We start from the raw sequence: 19,834 nt of genomic DNA, 5'->3' as shown, positions 1-19,834 counted from the left end.
TAATTGATGAGCTACCAATCCTGGGCCAGAAGGTCAGAAAGCTGATCTCTGATTATTACCAGGGGGACCTCCTGATAAATTGGTTCAGTTTATATTCAGAGCTGATTGTCACTAATTATATAATCCTGAGCCAGTTCTTTTCAGTTACATGGGAGCTACATCATTAAGTAGAGGTTTTTTTTTAATAGTTCATCTTATTTTGATATTATCACTAAGTAGTTATACAAAGGAGTTGCCATTTAACAAAGCAGTTTATGAATACAAGGTATCTTGACCAATGTCACCCCTTTCAACGTTCTCACTCAGCCCCCCCCCTTTGCTTACTCGTCTTAATTTTGTAGGATATACACTGGATTCTTGTCTGCATTCAATCCCACTTCTCCTTTTCATTCATGCCCTTCCCCCCTTGACTACATCCTACCCTTTTCCAGTACCCACTTCCTGATGTTTTATTTTGCAGAACTCTGATTTTGTCTTTTTAAGGAATGTGAGTTCTCCCTAGAATCTATCGTATTTCAGTTAACAAATTTGTAGACACTTACATAGTGCCCAATGTATTTATTTATAAGTTTGGAAGTTTCCACATGTAAGGGAAAACATGGACCCTTTATTTCTCTGGGCCTGACTTACTTCATTTAACATAATTTTTCCAGGTCTTTCCATGTTTTTAAACAAATGGTACAAAATCATTCTTTCTAATGGTTGAGTAAAATAAGTAGAGGTATTTTAAACTTGATTTTGTGAGGGTCCAGTCTTTAGCAATCTTCTTGCTGGGGTTTTCTGGCTTCATTTTACCTGTGTTCTGTTAAACAATATTTTCTTTATAAAAAATTTCTTCTCTGGAACTTCTTCACTCATGTACCTCCTTGCTCTCTTCCTATCTCTAGGACCAATTCTCTCTAAACCCCAAAATCCCTCAGAGTTAAGTATTGCATCTCTTCTGTTTGTGATTTTCTCGCCTTTATTGAGGCAAGATTCATTTCGTGTGCTTATGTTTCCTACACTTAGCTCTCCAACCTGGACCACGCTTCTATAATCCTGCTTTGTTTACCCAACTGCCACATTTCGTACCTCTGCTAGTTGCCTCTGTAGCAGGGAACACTTAATGATTCCAAGTTTAAACTCTTCATTTACTCCTTCAAGCAGCTCTCCTCCCAATTTTGCCAATATCATTAGGGAAGCCACCTTAGCAATCAGTTACTCAAGCCAGCTACTTAGCCATGTACATTTTTTAGTGTCTCTCCGTTTCCCTCACTCTCATATCCCATCCTTTGGAAATTTCTGTGAATTTTACATCAGCATGCATCCTACTGGATATTATCTGTTTACTTCACTACCTTAGCTTGAGTAATTAGATGAACAAATGAATGAGTGAATCTCTGTAAACCAAGTAGAATCCCATACTGAGTTTTAGTTCCAAGGACGTACTGTCTTAAGTACTTGCTTAACACTATCTCCTGCACATACTGCTAATCACACCCCACTCATCTGGCCAAACCTTGCCAACTCTGTTAATTCCCGCCAGAGGACTCTTAAGACCTGCTTGACTTTGATCATCTAGCCCATTGTGCCATGAAAGTAGGGCTTCTTACCCTTGAGTCCTATCCTAGACTGGTAATTCTGGCAGACGGAGATCATGGTTATGTGTACTTCATCTCTGAGCACAGTACTCAGCATTCAGTGAAATCTCAATAACAAAATTTTATATGAATATATTATCTCATTAAAATTGCACAATAATCCCAGAGGTGCATAAAACAGATGCATGAAAGCCAGGCGCTGGTGGCTCACACCTATAATCCTAGCTACTCAGGAGGCTGAGATCTGAGGATGGCGGCTCAAAGCCAGACCAGGAAGGAGAGTTCGTGAGACTCTTATCTCCAATAAACCATGCAGAAAACCTGAAGTGGTGCTGTGGCTCAAGTGGCAGAGCACTAGACTTGAGCTAAAGAGCTGAGGGACAGTGCCCAGGCCCAGAGTTCACGCCCCGTGATGGACCAAAAAAAAAAAAAAAATATCCATGAGAAAAAAATGACTTACTATGGGTTGTTAATAGCAAAACCAGTAAAAAGCTCTTTGACACTAAAGCTTTTGTACTGTTCTAGCATTCCAAGAAGTAATATATTATAAATTTCCAATCAAAGAGGAAAGAAGAGAATTAACTTTCTATAGGCATACTGCGTATCAAGCTCTATTCTCCAGCCTCACAGATACATGCTACTATATTTCTTGCTAACTCAATTTGCCCAAACTCTTGAACCAGTGATCTTCCTAATCTCTGCTTTCCCAGTAACTCAGATTACCAGAGTGTGCCACCCTTATGTGGCCAGAAGTACAGCTTTTTGAAGGCAATGGAATTGTCACTAAGACTACATACATTCTTAGAAACTAATCTCAGTGAGCTAAAAGAACAGAAAAATTTAAAAACTTCTTAGCTATGCATAACAAAAAGTATTCTTTCTAAAATAAACATTTTTATGCTATATGTGTTTTTATGAAATACATAATAGAGAGCCATTGATTTTGCAGCTAATCATTATAATTGCTTTCCATCACCATGCCTTTAAAATGTTTTCCTCAAACAACCCCATATTTCTATTAAGCCATTGTAATAAGCAAGTGTTAAACATGAGCCTACAAAAATAAATGTGCACCATTAAAAATGTAAATATGTATGATCTGTTTTCCATGTCAGGGCTCATAGGAAATTTTATCTTCGGGGGGAAAAAGTGTTATTTCTAAAAAAAGAAAGAAAAACTTTAAAATCTGTAATTTATCAAGAAGACCCTTGCCAATTGGCACATTATAAATGTCTTCTGTCTGATTATTGTCAAGCATCCAAGCAAATGAAATACCAACAGATAACAATAAAAAATCACACACTATCATTGGCAAGTGCTTTCACTGAATGCTTCCTAAGTACTGGGCATTGTTCTACGCACTTTTCCTGCATTTAATTCTTGCTCTTACTTCCCTCTCATTTTGTAAATGAGGAAACTAAAGCTCAGAAAAGTTAAATAAGTTGCCTGAGATCACAGAACTAGGAAATGTCACTGCCAGAACGAATGTGGTAGAAATATTCCACCATGTAGTTTCCCATTTTTCAAAACCAGACACACTGGCAGTAGACACGAAAACTGCTTGATTTCCTTCTGCAGCACTTTGTACAGTATTTAATTGGTTCCCTTCTGCCTTGACTTGAAATTTGCCTCTTCACTGGTCTGTCTTGTTTGATAAGTTCATCAAACATCAAGGCTCTTTGTTCATTTTCAGAAAGGATTACAATGATAAGCTTTTATAATTAAGACTATCTCAGCAGAGATTTACTTTACCACAGCTCTCTTGCCTTTATCTCCTAATTATTAGAGATGAATTTTCTGATTTTTTAAAACTTGTATTTGCTTTAGATACAAGTTACCAATTAACGGCTTATAAAAATGCCTCCCCCCCTTCAGAATTGTTACTTAAAAGAATTCTCTTTGGCTCTGACATTTAAAAGCAATAATGATCCAAAATTGAATCAATGAATAAGAATTTGAATAAAATAACGATTTAAAACTATCAATGTTTACGAGACAGGGAGTGTTTAAAAGCTGTCCCAATGAAGAAATAAGGGAGTGTTTAAGTACTACAAAATAGTTTATGTTAACATACAAACAAAATGAAGACAGGTGGGAAATCTCAAGGTACTAGAATGGGTAACATGCAATGTATGTATGAAAATATCTCTTGTTGATGCAAAAAGTAAACTCATTTTTAAATAGAGTCTCTCAAGTCTCTTGCCTTTCTCAGAATAATTTACATACATGATTTAATTTTATCCTCCCAACCACTGTGAAGTGGTATTCTTAGGAATCTTTGTGGATATAGTAAGGTGGAAGTTAAATGTCTAACCTCACTTAAGAGAAGTGCCTACACTGTGCTACATCCATTTAGATCAAGTATCATATTTCATCTTCCATAGGAGGCACAACATGAATCAAATTTTACAGACAGGGAAACTGAGAATTAAATAGATTTGTTTACTGCCCGTCTCCCTGACACTCACACAGTAGCCAATCAGTTCCTCTATGCATGGCCTTTTCCTGGCAAAGGATTACTGGTGAAGAGTCTGTTAAAAAGAGTCAATGTTAAATCCTACATAACCCATTACAAACAAAAAAAGAATCTTCTCCAGTGATGGCTAGTTTTCAGAGACAAAGGGCCCACTTACCCGTTCACCTTCTCTTGGGCAATTATTCCAGGCTGTCCAGTCATCAAAGACAAGATGAAGAAGGCAGTAGCGAACATCTCTTCTGGAAGCCACACTCTTACATTAACTGGAAGAAAGAAAACTATTTAGGGAATTGGAGTAAATGGTAGATAAAGGCTGGACTCTGTAACATCTACAGAACGTTCAAAACCAAAAGAACTCATTCAATTACCATTCAGATGTGATTAACTAGTAACCAGAGTATTGATTAGTCAAATACCTTAAATGTAGCCCAAATACCAAAGGCCATTGTCCCGTAGACCTTGTGAAAACCAATATTCATGTGGTTAGGAAAAGATGGTACTTAATCAGCACCAACTTAGCAATGAGATTTTATTTCAAACCAAGATACAGTTGCAGAAACCTGGTCTTTTTGAGTGGCTCTGGGAACTTCTTAGGTCAGCTCAGGTTGTCACGAGTAAAACAGGGTTCATCATGGTTCAAACATAAGCAGACAGTGGAGATTTTACTTTCTATTCTACTTTATATTGTGAAATACCTGAAGCTTGAGAAATGTATGTCATTCACTGGATCTTTAACTTATCATATGTACACTGGGGTTATTATGACTGTTGGAAATATGCTCTCCAAGAACCATTTGAGTCAAAACAATTGGCAAAAGAATATAGAATTGTCTCAGCAAGGCAAAGTTTACTTCTTCAGAAGGGTGCACCATCAGCCAAAAGTCTGGCAAGAAAGCACTTGAAGCAGACTGGCTGCCCACCTCTTATTTATCCTAATGCAGCAGGCCCTGCCCCTTTGCTCAGATTGGTTGAACTCAGGTTCACAATCTACTTGTGATTGGCTAGTTTAAATAGAGTAAACTGTATTTACATAAAGTGACTTTGCAATAAGGTTAATAGTACACAAGTGACCTCAAAATATACCCGCACCATCTGTTATTTCTTGAACAATCTGAAGTATGTCTTAATTACATCTAGGAAAGAAATAATTTTAAGACAAAACCTTATATTTCAAAAATCTTATCCCAAAGAAGCTCCTCTTTTCCTGAACAAGAGCCAAGCTACCAGGCCAAAGCAAGAACTTTTAAGCAACACACTTTGATAGAAGAGACAGTTTTTCTCATAGGACCCAGCCTACTTCAGTTCTGAAAGGTCCATATGTCTTAAATGAACATCTCCAGAAACACTCCCTAGAATTAGAACATCAATAATGGCCACACATCTGCTCTGTTATGCCAGAGCTGTCTAGAATCTCTACCCCTCCAGATGTAAATTCAATTTAATAGAGATTGACAATTAAATAGAGACATTGAAAGTTAGAAAAGAAATAACTGCTATACAAGAGGCATACATCTTATTAAATCCTCATAGCAAGACCTTAAAATCATTAACTTTATTTTGCAGTGGAAGAAACGGAGGTCCAAGAATGTATGGTTGTATCCCTGACCTGGTGGAAATACAGATTTTCTTGCCAGCAGGATAACCAATTGCATCATTTCTGATCTCAAATAAAGTGATGAGGGAACATAATAGTAATGCACAAACAAAAGAGATGTGCATCTGATTTACATGTGGAGACTTTAGAATGACAACCTGGGTTTTTTTTAATATTTTTAAGCAGTTGGACAAAGGAGTTTCAATTGCACAACTCCAATTGTGAGTACAATACATATTGATCAATGTCATCCCTTCCATTGCTTTCTCCTTCCCATCTCTACACTCAAGTTACATAGTTCAGTTAATGCATCCTGTACACTGAAGGTAATGGCTACATTTTCTCACCCATCCTCTCTTCATTTATGTACCCTGCCCACGTTAAGGCAGTCTAGTTTACTGTTTCTTTTACCTTGGGGCTCTAGATAGAATTTGATAAAAGCAAATACAATCTCTGGATCTCCCTTTGTCCCTCCTTGCCCCCTACCCCAGCAACCTTCTTCATTTGGAATCCTGGGTCCTCTTCTTAGTCCTTCCCTACACACAATCCATTTAGAAAAAAATTTCTCTCTTCTTCCTTTTCCACAAGTAATCCAGTCATGACTTCTCCTTACTTCAGTGGCATTCTAGACTCTTGTTTAACTATTAGCCACTTTCCCCCCATGTATGGGCACTTAAATTCTGTCATATTCTTCTATGATGCTTTCCCTCCAACTCCTAATCCCTCCATTTCTTCTCACTTCAAACCTCCCTCCACATCATGGCTGAACTCAAGAAAACTGGCTATGACATCACTCTTCTGCTTAGAAGCCCTCATTGGCTTCCTCTTGTCTCTACAAATGGGCCCACCCAACTTTGCATCTCTACCTGCCACAAGCCACTAATTATCCCAACAGTACAGTCTAGGTTCCTCTCTCCTCCATTGCTCTTTGTCACCGTGGTGACTTTGGTCACCTGGGGTCTTGCATCAGGACAGTAATTAGCCTTACCCACTACCATTCTACCAAGCCTCTTCTCAAAATCTGGCCCACCATGGCTCCTTAGCAGATAGCTCTGGTTTGAAGGAATTTCCTTGTTAGGGAAATATCTCCTCATTGTCACAAACACAGTACAGTATCTGAGTTTTCCTCGTATTATAGTTTCTAAGAGAATGGGAATATCTAAAGGTTGAACCTTATCTTAGAATGAGTTCAGCACCCCATAATGAGTGTGGTGACACATACCTAAATAGAGTGTGGTGACACACACCTGCAATCCCATCTACTTGGGATGCAGAGAAGAAAGAATTGTGACTCAAAGCCAGCCTAAGAAAAGTTAATGAGATTCTATCTCAAAAACACAATGACAACAACAACAACAACAACAAGATTCGGGGCATATCTCAAGTAGTAGAGTGTTTGCTCAGAAAGGATAAGGTCCTGGGTTCAATCCCCAGCACTACAAAATGAGCAAACAAAACAGACAAACAAAAAAGATTACTATTTTATAACACTTTCAGGTATATTTTCTCTTTAATCAATAAGTTACTGAATAAATAATAAAAAGCATAGAATCATCCCAATAGATAAGATAAAATACATTTGATGTAAATCACTACATCTTTCATAATAGCACTATTAATCAATGAGGAATGGAAGGAAGTTACCTCAATATAATAATGGTCACTATGATAAACTCACAACTTACTCAATAGTATAAAATAGAAAAAATTTTCCCTAGAAAAGAAAAATAAAAGCAAGGATATCCACTATTCCACTTGTATTCTGGAAGTCTTTGGCTTAATAATTAGGCAACAAATTAGAAATAAAAGATATCCAAATAGAAAGAGAAGCAAAATTATGATTGTATATCTATGGCAAGAAAACAATTTTGTGAGATGAACACTATTATCCAGAAGAGATTCCTGAGCACCAGATACACAGGGATTGAGAAGGAAGGGGGGATCAAGATTATACCGAATACAATGCATCTTGATCAAACTGATACATTGGCTTGAAACACCGTTGTTCAACCACTTAAAATAATAATAGTAAAAATAAATCTATTCTAAGTACCAGGCCCTAAGACTGCCATTCTATAGGTCTGTTCAATCCTCACAGCAAACTTGTAAAGGTAGTTGGGAGGAGACAGGCTTTTATTTTGACACTACTATTTGAACTGAAGGCCTCACCCTTTCAGTCAGGCTCTCTATCAATTGAACATCTGCCCTCGACCTGTCTTGCTTTTGGTTATTCTTTTCAAATAGGGTCTTGTGTTTTTGCCCAGGCCTGGGTAATTGGGATTATAGTCACACACACACACACACACACACACACACACACACACACACACACACACACACACACACACACACTGTATTTAGTTGTGCTTTTTTTTTTTTGAGATAGGGACTTCTTTACCCTGACCTCCAACTAACAACCCTCCTGTCTCCCCACATCCTGAGAGCTGGGATTACAGGTATGTACTGCCATGTCTGGCTGTGACTAGCATTTTGAAGCTGAAATATTGAGAATCAGTGTGGTCAAGCAGTTGGCTTATAGTCACATTGGTTGTAGTCTCAGTCATAGATCTGTAGTCTTTTTTCCCACTGAAAAACTTGAGATCTTTTTTGGTCTAAGGTGCAAATATGAAGATTCATTGCAGGACAAAGGCTGGGTCTGTGGGCTAACACCAAGTCTAGGACTCAGTACATTATGTTTAGCAGTAAATGATCAGAATTTCCAGAGGTCAAGAAACCAAAAAGTAAATGAAAAGATGAAATCAAAAGAGAAAAGCTAAGTCAAATGGGTTGGGATTATTCTGTATCCTTATGAGACTGTAGCGTGTGTGTGTGTGTGTGTGTGTGTGTGTGTGTGTGTGTGTGTGTGTGTGTGCTGGGATGGGGTGGGGCACCCATCTGCTTTCAACCAAAATGTTCTAAGACAAATGGGAAATGCCACAAACTGTTAAGTTTGCATATGTGTATTTCACCTTAATTGTAGCATTCTGCTATCAAAGATAAATAGTTATAAAATACCATGCAGAATAGACAAGGAAATGGCAATTCATTTTGAAAACGCATGGCCTGTCTCTTGGAAACACCTTTCAGTACTAAATCAGCCTGTGAATTATGGCCTGCGAAGAGAGCATGTCCTTTGTTGGCCCAGACTGCCCCCACAGGGTGGCATCCAGGAAGTTTTCAGAGGCTCCATGCCATGTGCCCCTGAGCTGGGCTGTGGACTCACACACTCCTCATAGGAAATCTTAATCCATGTCCATCTCATGCAAATGGAAGCAGTTCCTTAGAGTGGAAGGTACACAAGGTAAGCCAGAAAGGACCAGTAACTGATTTCTGTCTCCTAAGTCTTAGTTATTTCATCTGTAAAATGGAATTAAAAACTACTTTTCTCACAGGGATAAGATTAAGTACTACATGAAGAAATCTATTCACTTTGAATGGCCATTTCTGCATTACTGAAACAAGGTTCCCCTTTCCTGTACCTATTATCTTGGTTTACTGCTTGGTTAAATGCTGGGGAAAGAGAGAAATGGTAGAGAGGAGGGGTGTGGAAAAGAGACCATCAGAGGCTAGTAGAGATGTTGAACATCAAGAGTTTAAAAATACAATTGCAATTCCCATTGGGTATGACAAGCTCAGAATAGCCACTGCAGACTTCACATTTCTCCAAGTAGCTTACTGCTTGGAATCAACATGACTTGCCAAGCACATGGTTGGGGGGGGGGGTCTGTTTGAAGTGTCTCTCGGGGAGGTGTGTGTGTGTGTGTGTGTGTGTGTGTTCAGCTGGGTAGTAATATTCATCTTCCTCACTGCCGAAGCCTGCAAAATACTGGGCACTGCACCTGGCACCATCTGCCGACAGCAAATGAGCATCTCCCGCCCACTGCCTTCCCCTCCTCCTGTCCCTGCCCTTTGGAAGATTACATGTCTATTATATCTGTTTCCTCCTGATTGCCGCATCAGTCCCTGGCTGCAGCCAACACACATGGGTAGTTAGTGGGATTTCCACTGGAAATGAAGTGGGGTTGGGTTAAGTAATTGGTCCCAATCAGAGGCTTTCCAACTGGATGGGCTAATGTGCACCTACTGCTCCCCACTTCATACCAGGCATTGTATTTGCATTTAAGGAGGTTGGATGAGAGGGAGTCAGTGCCTGGCTCATTAGAGTAGAAATTAAAGACTTATTCTCCAAGAGGCATTCGGCGTTTTAAGCAGCACTGGAGTCAAATCTGAGTGGTCCTTTGAGAACTCCATTTGGGAATTGGGCTACCATAAAAAAAGACAAAAAAAAGGACAAACAACAACAACAACAACAAACTCACACAGTCAATTTTGAAACTGAGCAAATTCTCCAGGATATATCTGGTGGCCTAATGACTCTTGGATGATGACTTCACTCATAGCTAAGTACAGGATGATTCTTTCCTCTCTTCCTACAGAACCTGGCTACACTCTCTTGCTAAAAGGCCACCAAATGGTAGTTTGTTACTTATCCTGCTATGATTCCATGATTTCCTGCCAGGTTCCCAGCCCAGAACCTGTAGGCATTGGTAAACATGAGAGTTATGGAATGAGTTAGCTCTCTGTAGAAGATCCAGCCACATCCTTGTGCGGGACTAAACACCACAGTGACTAGACATGAGTTGGCTTCCTATGGTCACCAAATTCTATTAGTTCTAAACAGTTCCCCTCCCAGCCCCACACTGAGTTGTTGCCCCTATGCTGGGAGTTCCTTGAAAGCAAGAGGCATAATTGAAATCACCATTCCATTCCCAGCTGTCCCACAGAATGGGTACAGGTATTATACCCTTGTAGGAAGATGTAAGCTTTTATCTTCAACATACCTGGATTGCAATAACATTACCATTACCCAGCTGTTTTACTTTGGGAAAATTCTTTTACTACTGTGGCTATACTCTTCAGTATGATAGGATTGATGGTCATTATAGAAATGCAATGAACATATACCTCCAAGAAAATTCTCACAATGGGTGATCCATTTGTAATTTTCTCACTCCCTGCTCTTCCTATCATGGAGCTCTTGTTTTCAGAGGCATCTTTCTGTGGCCATTCAGGGAAGGGCATGCTCTCAGCCAGAGCTCGGAACTCTCAGGCCCATGTCTGAAAGGTTATTAATGGTGTGAAGGTTATTGAGAAACTCACATAGTGGACCAATGTGTAGGTCCCATTGTTGCATGTCTGTACATGAGTATTTTTAATTTAAATAAGGCACCTTAAAGATATTGTAGGCAGTGAGTCCAGGACCAAGAGTGATTAGTTAAAATATGAATGATGAGGGGACTTACTGAGCCTGCTTTGTCTACCACTATATCCAGTTCGGTGAGGGAATTCACATGGCAATCAATCAGTTACGGCCGTCATTCCGTTGAGGGTTGGGGTTAGACACTGTGATGGGCATTTGACCTCAGAGCACAGCCCTGCCCCTCATAGGTCATCATGTCTGAGATTGAGGGTCCTCAGACAGCCACTGGGAGCATCCTTGATCAGCTACATAGTTGTCACCTGTGGGTTGCAAGGGAGTTGGGGAAGATACTGATTGATGCTGATGCTTGCTTAGATGGGCAGGAAAGAAGAGAGAGTATTCCAGACAGAGGAAACAGCAACAGTGAGACCACAAAGATGCAAAAGAACCTGGAAAGGGGGCATGGGTCAGGAAGGAATCACCCAGCCATTCCTGGTGGGTTTGAGCAGACTATGCAAAGTGGTTGATAGGAGAGGATCTCATCAAAGGGCTTGTGGGGGGAGGGGGCTGGGCCTTTGTTTTTCTGTTGTTATTGCTGTTGTTTTTTCACTAGACTGAGCTAGATTCCATCTCCAAGGACATGGAAGAAGAGCTCAAGCCTAGGGGCTCCATGAATAGCCCTGCGTTTTACACTCCACAGGCCATCAGGGAGGGACTGTGACTGACCCCCAGGGTTAGAATATCAGGTAACTGCCACACAAGGACAAATTCCCCAGGGAAGTGGGAAAGGGAGGACTCAGAACCTCTGAGGCCAGGCACTTGGATGCCTAGGTCAACCTGGGCAAGGACCCACTGTGACTGTGGGACAGTCAGTGAACTTCTCCAGCCTTCAATGTCCATCTGAGGGCTGGCTCATGTCCACTGCCTCCTTGTTTGATGGGTCCTATAATACTGACCTAGGAGATACCTCTTTGAAGTGTAAAACTAGAACAATATAAACAGTGTACACACACACACACACACACACACACACACACACACACACACACACACACACACACACACACACAATTTCCAAGCCATTCAAGTCTCCTTTGATACTTTTATTCAAGATTTGTCTTCCCATGAGACACTCCAGGCTGTCAGTCTGTAATTAGACTTTCTCCCCACTCATAAAGCCAGACTGTGTGGCGCGAGCGAGAGACAGCACCGGATTAGCCCACTGTAAACAAATTTGGTCAGTCCCCTGCTCGCCAGCTTCCGTTCCAGTTGAGTGGATTTCAGCAGCTCCTGGGTGAATGTTAATGCCTCCTATGTACACAATTGCAAGAAAAACAATCATGTGCTTGCCTCCCTTCCATGACAATGCTCTGGGTTTTACTTTTCCTGTGTCCTTGTGATGCACCATGGGGCACTGTGGGGTGGGAAGGATGCTGAAGAGAGGGGTGCTGGGGGAGGGGCCTGGCGGGAGGAGGCATGGTGGGGAGGGGTGCTGCAGAGAAGGAGGTACACAGAAACTGGAAGCAGTTGTCAGATCGTAGGTGGGGCATCTGAATCTCAAAGCAGGCTCGGCCACACATTTTCTTCATAACCTTGCAAAAGTCCCTCTGCTCTAAGCTTTGGATGCCTTAACTGTGAAATCTGAGTAATATCTGCCTTCCTGTCCTGCTGGAAAAAGTAATGGAAGTCATACACACAAGAGCCCTTGACAAAGCTCTGTGGGTGACAAGCCCCATATGAAGAGTCACAGGATCAGTCTTTTGTTAGAAAGGATCAGGATGTTGGGGCAAGTACAGTCAGATTTGAGATTCTTTTGAATATCAGAGTCCTAGAACACAGGAGTGGGAAACAGATCAGATACGATGACTGGTCTTCTGATGAAGTTTCCTGAGTCAAAGCTAATCATGCCCTTTATGAGGCCAGAAGGAAAAGCACAGATAGTACTGAATATTGTTCACTCCCTGTCATCTGTACAAAAGCATTGCATTAGATCCCATTTGCTGGTTTACCCTCAGACCAACAATAGTAAAACTGAAGCTCAAAGATGGAGGAACAAGGGAGAAAATGGCTGATGAGAAAAACCACATGGTCTGACTTCAAAATCTGCCTATCATCCCTGTCAATACAGAAAGGTCAATAGCAGATCGAGGTGGGAGCAGGTACAAAACAGGTCACAAGGAAAGCAACTGTTACATCTGGAGGGGTGTTACTGGCCTTCACAGAGCGGCCTCACCTTGGGGAGACATCATGTTTATTCCTTGTGGTATCACCAGCACCAAGAACATAGCCTTTGATTGAGTGGGTACTCAGGATACGGGTGTCCAATAATGAAGAATGAATCTCATGAGGTTTTGCTTCACCTCCTCAGTCTTCCTCACTGATCACAAATATTAGAATAGAAAAGAAACTCTTCACCTAAATTGTCCAAAGACATGGCACACATATATTGTTGTATATATGCTGTGTAAGAAAGCACCCAAGAGCTCAGGGGGTAAGAAAGCAACACTGATACTGCTTTTTTTCACAATCTTGTGAGGTTCTTGACAGGGCTGTGTTCAGCTGAGAGTTCAGGTGAAGTAGGACATATAAGACAGACTTCCGTCTTTCCTGTCCTTAACTTTGGCTTCTTTATGACCTAGGAACTGATTTCGAAGAGAGAATTCTTGTTTTAGCATACTTGCTAATACCTCTGTGATCAAAGCAACCTTCATGGCCAAATCCAGGATGAATAAATGTGGGAGGGAGGGGACATAAGTATCCAAAACTATGACAGCGAGGTCAGTTGGACAGTCTTCATAAGCAACACGTAAGAATGGATTCATAGGGCTGGGAAGGTGGCTCAGTGGTAGAGCGCTTCCCTTGCATGCATGAGGCCCTGGGTTCGATTCCTCAGCACCACATAAGCAAAAAGAAAAAAGCCGGAAGTGGCACTGTGGCTCAAGTGGTAACGCACTAGCCTTGAGCTGAAGAGCTGAGGGACAGCGCCCAAGCCCAGAGTTCAGGCCCCATGACCAGACCCCCCCCCCAAAAAAAACAAGAATGGATTCATATGGTCAAAGCACTTAAAAAGGTGCCTGGCATGGAATTGGTGCTACTTAAGGATTACAAACAGCTGATTTTTATTGAGAGGTAATTATAGCATATTATCATGATGATTGTTATCAAATTCCTCACTTACTGCAAGTGCTTTTCTTTATTGACTATGCAATGAGAACCTCGGGCTTGGGAAGTTTGGGGGCCGCCTTCAAAGCCAGAACACACTGTAATACAGAAACTATGCAATTGTGAGCGAGCATCTAGGTTAGCCACAAAATGTGAAAGGTGGATCTTTCTCTTTCCTCTTCCCCTACTCACTCCCTTCTGTGGAGTGGCCCTCAACCTAGGTATACTTCCTGAGATACTGGAGCCTAAAGGAGGATCACTCATTTCTTTAAGAAATGATTTGATCAAGCCTGGCAACCAGTACCTTATGCCTATAAACCCAGCTACTCAGGAGGCCACCATCTGAGAACTGTGGTTTGGAGCCAGACCAGGGAGGCAAATCTGTGTTAATTTCCAAATAACCATCCAAAAGCTAGAAGTGGAGCTGTGGTTCAAGTAATAGAGTGCCAGCCAGGAGCAAAAAAGTCAAGAGTAAGAAGAAATGACTTGCTCAACAAGCATTTTTCTAAGCTTCTCCTGGTCTTCAAGTCCCCCTTTCCAGAAATTCCTTTCCAGGTGAAACTAGGACCCATTTCTAGCAGATGAGATGCCAAGGAAAACCTGTTGGATAACTTCTGAGGAAGACTATGGGCTTTGATGAAAGTGACATGTTAAGGAGACTTCTAGTTTCCTTTCACACTTCTAGACATAGTTGTCTGATGGTGTGAGGCTTGCATATGATAATTTATGCCGCTGTTATCATCCTCAGAAGAGTATGTCTGGTGTAACACTCTAGCCCTACAGGAAAAAAGACAGAATAGAATGTCAGGACAAATCTGTATACCTTCAGCTTAAAATAGAGCTGCTTGATCAAATCCAACTAGCTAGCTGGTTGGTCTACCAGTTGCCACAATCTGAAGCTGCTTTGAGAAAGTATGTGATGTAAACCTTAGTGTTTGGGGTGTAACTGTTATACAGCAACATTGTGATGGTACTTGTCCAACACAGTCTCATATTCCCTGATCTGCTGTCAACTGCACTAGAGAACTGGGTATCTCAGTTTAAGAGCACACTGATATGGAAAGAAACATGGTGAGTTCTCCAATGAGTAGCCTTAGAGTGTGGGAATTCATGAACACACAGAGTCTAGTGCCTCCCTGTCTCCTAGTATCTGAAAGCAGAGTATTTGCTGAAGTAGCCCTTGGGCAATGTTAGGTAGGGCCGGTGACATAGTATGGTCAGGACAAGTTGAAATCCAGGATTGAGTCTATCCACAGCATTGAAAGTAAGCAAACAGTTATAGAATTACTAATAAGATATGAGAAAGTGGATTTACACAGCGCTTAGCTGAAGGCAAAGCTCAGAAAATAAATGAAACCACATTGGGCTTGCAGCCTCAGTTTCAACTATTCAGGAAGCCTGCTCTACTTAGTATTTCTCTGCCTAAGAAATCCAGCGCTATCTTCAAAGTGGAGATTTTCACCATCCACATTCACCTGGAAATACCATGGGCACTAGCCTCAATGTGACTCCCTTTCTGTTTATATTTTACTTCCTTGCTGTGTGCCACTACGCTGTTTATCTATCTGGCGCTCGCTAGAGAAATCTTCCCAGTGGTATTTGTATACATAATTTAAGCCTGCTTGTCACTAAGCTTATAGAAACATTTTGAGGATTGTTAGTCAAGCATAATTAATGCTATTATTTCTAAAATTAAGATTATTAATGGTTTCAACAGCAGCAACTACCATTCCCTACATGCTCTCTCCACGCCGATCCTGTGAGGTATTCGTGTGCAAATCACCCGATCTTCAGCCTGCCTGAAGCAGCTCCTATCACGGTCACGTGTTCTTCCAAGTGATAATAAAAAATAACATCTGTTTGGCCATGCCTCTTCATCAAGCATCCAAGTGAGCCTCAACACCTTCTACAACAACCACATCTGCTAGAATGATTATTTTCCCATTTATCAAGTGAGAAAGCTGAGTGGGTGAGGGGACTTCTTCAAGTCACCTAGCTAAGTTCTGCCTACTTCGTAATGTTTTCATTTGGCCTCATCACTGACTCTCAGAAACAGAATCTACCCTGCTGCTCCTTCGCTGACCTCTCTAGAAGGCAAACCTTCCCTGCACCAAAAAGCTAGATCTCTTCGATCTCGTGTACATAGATGGAATCTGGGCAAAACAATCAGGAAAGAATAGAAATCTCATGATCCTTAGCTAGTGTGCAGCTAGCAGCTCCCGTTCCTAGCTTCTGACACAGAGACAAGCTCTTGTCAGCCAGAGTGCAGAGGGAACCTCACTTTTCTGGTCCTGGGGCCTTGATTAGAGAATAATCAGTGAGAAACAAAACATACACATTATTCTTTCCCCAACCTTGACAGTTTACCAAGTCCCCTCATGTACTTTTGAATCATGCATTGGCTCTACGAAGTAAACAGCACTATGCTGAATTTATTCGCAAACCGGAAATGTGGTTGATGCCATGCACTTTGCTGGTGGTTTCAGATACAGCACTTCATTTAAATATCATGAGTTCTGCAAGACAGAGGTTATTATTCCCATTTTCAGGAAAAGGAAATAAAGGTTTTTAAGCCTTAAAATGACACCCTCATGACTCCCCACAAAGTTCCCGGTAAAGTTGAGGTTTGAAAGCAGATCATCTAATGCAATGCTTGTGCTCAGTCTGTGGCACTAGGCTGCTGCAAGAAATCACACATGTGCACGCACGTGTGCACGCACACTCACACACACACACATACATACACACACACAGACAATGATAGAGTGTCTGGGAGAGCTGAATGAAGGCAGCTGCTGTAATTGTTTGAGTCTGTCCTTCCTACATTGGATGTGAACGAACATGATTGTCTTTTAGTTCCTGGGACTCCTGATTAAGGAAGAGCTCTGTTAGAAACCCCACATTCAAGGAGCCTCAGGGACATCTTGACCTGAACTGATGACATGTTTCTGGCCTTGAACCCATACCTAATACCTGTATATAATGGGATAATGTTTTAGGCGGTCATTAGGATGTAGTAAATATTTTTTATTATGTGAAATAAATGCAATCTGTAGCCAGAGAAGACACTAACGTGATACTTTTAAAATAGGATTCCTACATCAATGATGACCCCTCCACCTTGTACCTGGATTCTGATATCTCTTTGTCAATAAGATATGATAGAAGTGACACAGTGCAGAGTTCTAGGTGCAAGTCTTAATAAACTGACAGTTTCCTCTTCCGGTCTTGGGTGCCACTTGATCTTCTAGACCAGCTACCACAGGAGGAAGAAGCTCAAGACATGCCAAGGAGAGGAAGTAACAGCCGCTGTGCTAGCCATGGCAATAGGCCATCTTGGAAGAAGGCTTTAGAGAGAGAAGGTATCCCCTACCCCCACTGCCAGACAATGCTGCACATGGCAGGTTTGAGATGACACTGCTGTACCCTGGGGGAAAAGGCAACTTCATGAGCAGTAGAGATGGCTGTTCTCTTATGAAACCACTATGCTTTAACATTAGTTATACCACGATCAAGAGAAAGCCAGTCTCGGTGGTTCATGCCTGTCATCTCAGTCACCTAGGAGGCTGAGATCTGGGGATAGCAGTTCAATGCCAATCCAGACAAAAAAATCCACAAGATTCTCATTTCCACTTCTAGCAGAGAGCTAGAAGTAGAGGGGTGACTCAAGTGGCAGAGCAACAGCTTTGAATGAAAAAGCTAAGGATTTTGGATTGTGAGACTCTGAGTTCAAGAAATGCAAACCTTGTACCTACCTGCTGGGCCTATACCATATCGCAAGGCCATTGTTTTAACAGTCATTCTGAGAGCTTTATAACAAATCACTTAAACAGAAGACAAAAACAAAGCTCAGAACGGGCAGGTGGCTTGCTTGAAATTCCCCACCTGGCTGTGGAATCAGCATGGATCTGAATTCGCTCTGGTGGGTAGAGGCCTCCCATCCCTAGCTGTGTCCCCAATACAAGGGACAGTGACACAGGCCCTGCCTCTCCCCCATCCCAGAGGCCTACTGGCCTGTTTCTAATGAGATTCTGCCAATCCAGGCTTACTTCTCAGAACCAGTGCTCATTTCTAAACACACCTCCAGGTCTATATTTCAGACTCACCTGGGGAGGTTGAGTCAGCCGAGTGTTTTCCAGCTGTGTTCTTCCCTGAGCTTCAGTTTTCTCAACGTGGATGCCAGAAATAGCTACTTCAGACAGTTATTGTAGGGACCTAATGAGAAATTGTGACATAAATGATTCATCCAGTACCTAGCCCATAATAAATCTGCAAAAACACTCAAGTGCAATATGTGTGTGTGTGTGTGTGTGTGTGTGTGTGTGTGTGTGTGTGTGTGTGTGTGTGTGTGTGTGTGTAGTGGATTTGGGCTCAGGAAAGTTTCCATCACTCATCCTTCCTGGCCCAGACAGAGAGAACCCACATCTTCACAGTCACAGTGGGGAGGGCGCACCCCACCCTGGAGCATCATTTCTCTCTTCCCACCCTCCAAAGACTTAGCCCTTTTTGCCTCTGCTCTTTCAACCCGTCCAGACAAGAATGAAACTCAAACACATTTGTGAGCCGCTAAGCTTTGCTCACAAATTCCCCCTTCACGACTGACTGAGTCCCTGACACGGGAAAGACACATTCCGGTGAATCATGTAAATCCCCACTCATCTCCAAATTGGGTGCTGGAGCGCCTCGGGGAAGTGATTTTACATCCTCACCGACTTCAGCCCAGGTAGGCTCCAATTGCTCCCGCAAGATAATTCAGCCCGCGCCTGGCTCCCTCCCTCCTCACAGAGAAATGGCCCCTTGGGCTGGAGTGAAACAGGAAAGACAGGTGTTAAGCTCTGTGCCGCCTGCTACCCTCCCTGGACGGTGCCAGGAGAGCTCATGACTCTTGGCCCTGCCCTCCTCACTTGAACAAAGGACTTCAGCCATGTAGGAGGGTGCTATGAAAGGGTGGCTGGACTACGAGGTCAAGATCTCCTGGGCCTGCCCCTTACTCCTCCTGCATTTCAGAGTCAGGGCTCTGTTAGGCTGGGCTAAGCCAACCTCTGGTCTGCACCTAAGAGGATGCTGTCTAGCCTGCCCTGCCTCGGGGACAGCTGTTCTCTGCTCTTGTGCTACGCCTTTTTCAAAAATTTTTATTTTCAAAATCTGGGCCTCACAATAGATTATTCAACCCACCGCCAAGTGAGCTGCATGAAGCACACTGCCTCTGTTTCTGTGTAGCTGACAGAGCCGGGTCTCCCTGCGTGGCCGGGCGTGCCTCCGCACAGGCAGTGAGCGACCCGCCTAGGCTTGAGCGAATGCTAGCTGGGTGCCCGTAGTTCATGGCGACAATCCTAACTGCTCAGGGGGCTGAGGTCTGAGGAACTTGGTTCAAAACCAACCCAAGCAGGAAAATATGTGAGATTCTTACCTGCAATTAACCACCAAAAACACAGAAGTGGAGCTGTAGCTCAAGTGGTAGAGCATCATCAGCCTCAAGCAAAAAACAATCAGGAATAGTACCCAGGTCCTAGTTCAAGCCCCAGGACCAGTGCCAAAAAGAAAGAGAGAGAGAGAGAGAGAGAGAGAGAGAGAGAGAGAGAGAGAGAGAGAGAGAGAGAGAGAGAGAGAGAGAGAGAGGAAGGAAGGAAGGAAGGAAGGAAGGAAGGAGGGAGGGAGGGAGAGAGGGAAGGAAGGGAAAGAGGGAGGGAGGTAACAAGGGAAGAAAGGAAGGAAAGAAAGAAGGAAGGAAGGAAGGAAGGGAGGGAGGGAGGGAGGAAGGGAGGGAGGGAGGGAGGGAGGGACGGAGGGAGGGAAGGAAAGGAAGGAAGGAAAAGAAAAAA

At 42.4% G+C, this 19,834-nt stretch overlaps 1 protein-coding gene across 2 annotated transcripts in view; it reads right to left on the bottom strand.

Moving 5' to 3' along the window:
• Positions 1-18,192, bottom strand: part of C8a (complement C8 alpha chain) — a 64,122-nt gene extending 45,930 nt beyond the window's left edge. Inside the window, exons 1-2 of one of the 2 annotated variants that reach the window (XM_069987045.1) lie at positions 18,119-18,192; positions 4,214-4,319 (exon numbers count right to left, since the gene is read on the bottom strand). In XM_069987045.1, the coding sequence (XP_069843146.1) occupies positions 4,214-4,290 (77 nt within the window). In that variant the 5' untranslated portion in view covers positions 4,291-4,319; positions 18,119-18,192. Of the gene's footprint in view, positions 1-4,213; positions 4,387-18,118 lie in introns of those variants that run through there. The other variant, XM_069987044.1, reaches the window with a different exon arrangement.
• Positions 18,193-19,834: the final 1,642 nt, after the last annotated feature.

The sequence above is a fragment of the Dipodomys merriami genome, unplaced genomic scaffold (genome assembly GCF_024711535.1).
Source record: "Dipodomys merriami isolate MVZ:Mamm:240054 unplaced genomic scaffold, mDipMer1.0.p SCAF_34, whole genome shotgun sequence".
Lineage (NCBI taxonomy): Eukaryota > Metazoa > Chordata > Mammalia > Rodentia > Heteromyidae > Dipodomys > Dipodomys merriami.
Note: the sequence above shows the minus strand (reverse complement) of the source record. Positions and strands in the feature narration are given on the sequence as shown.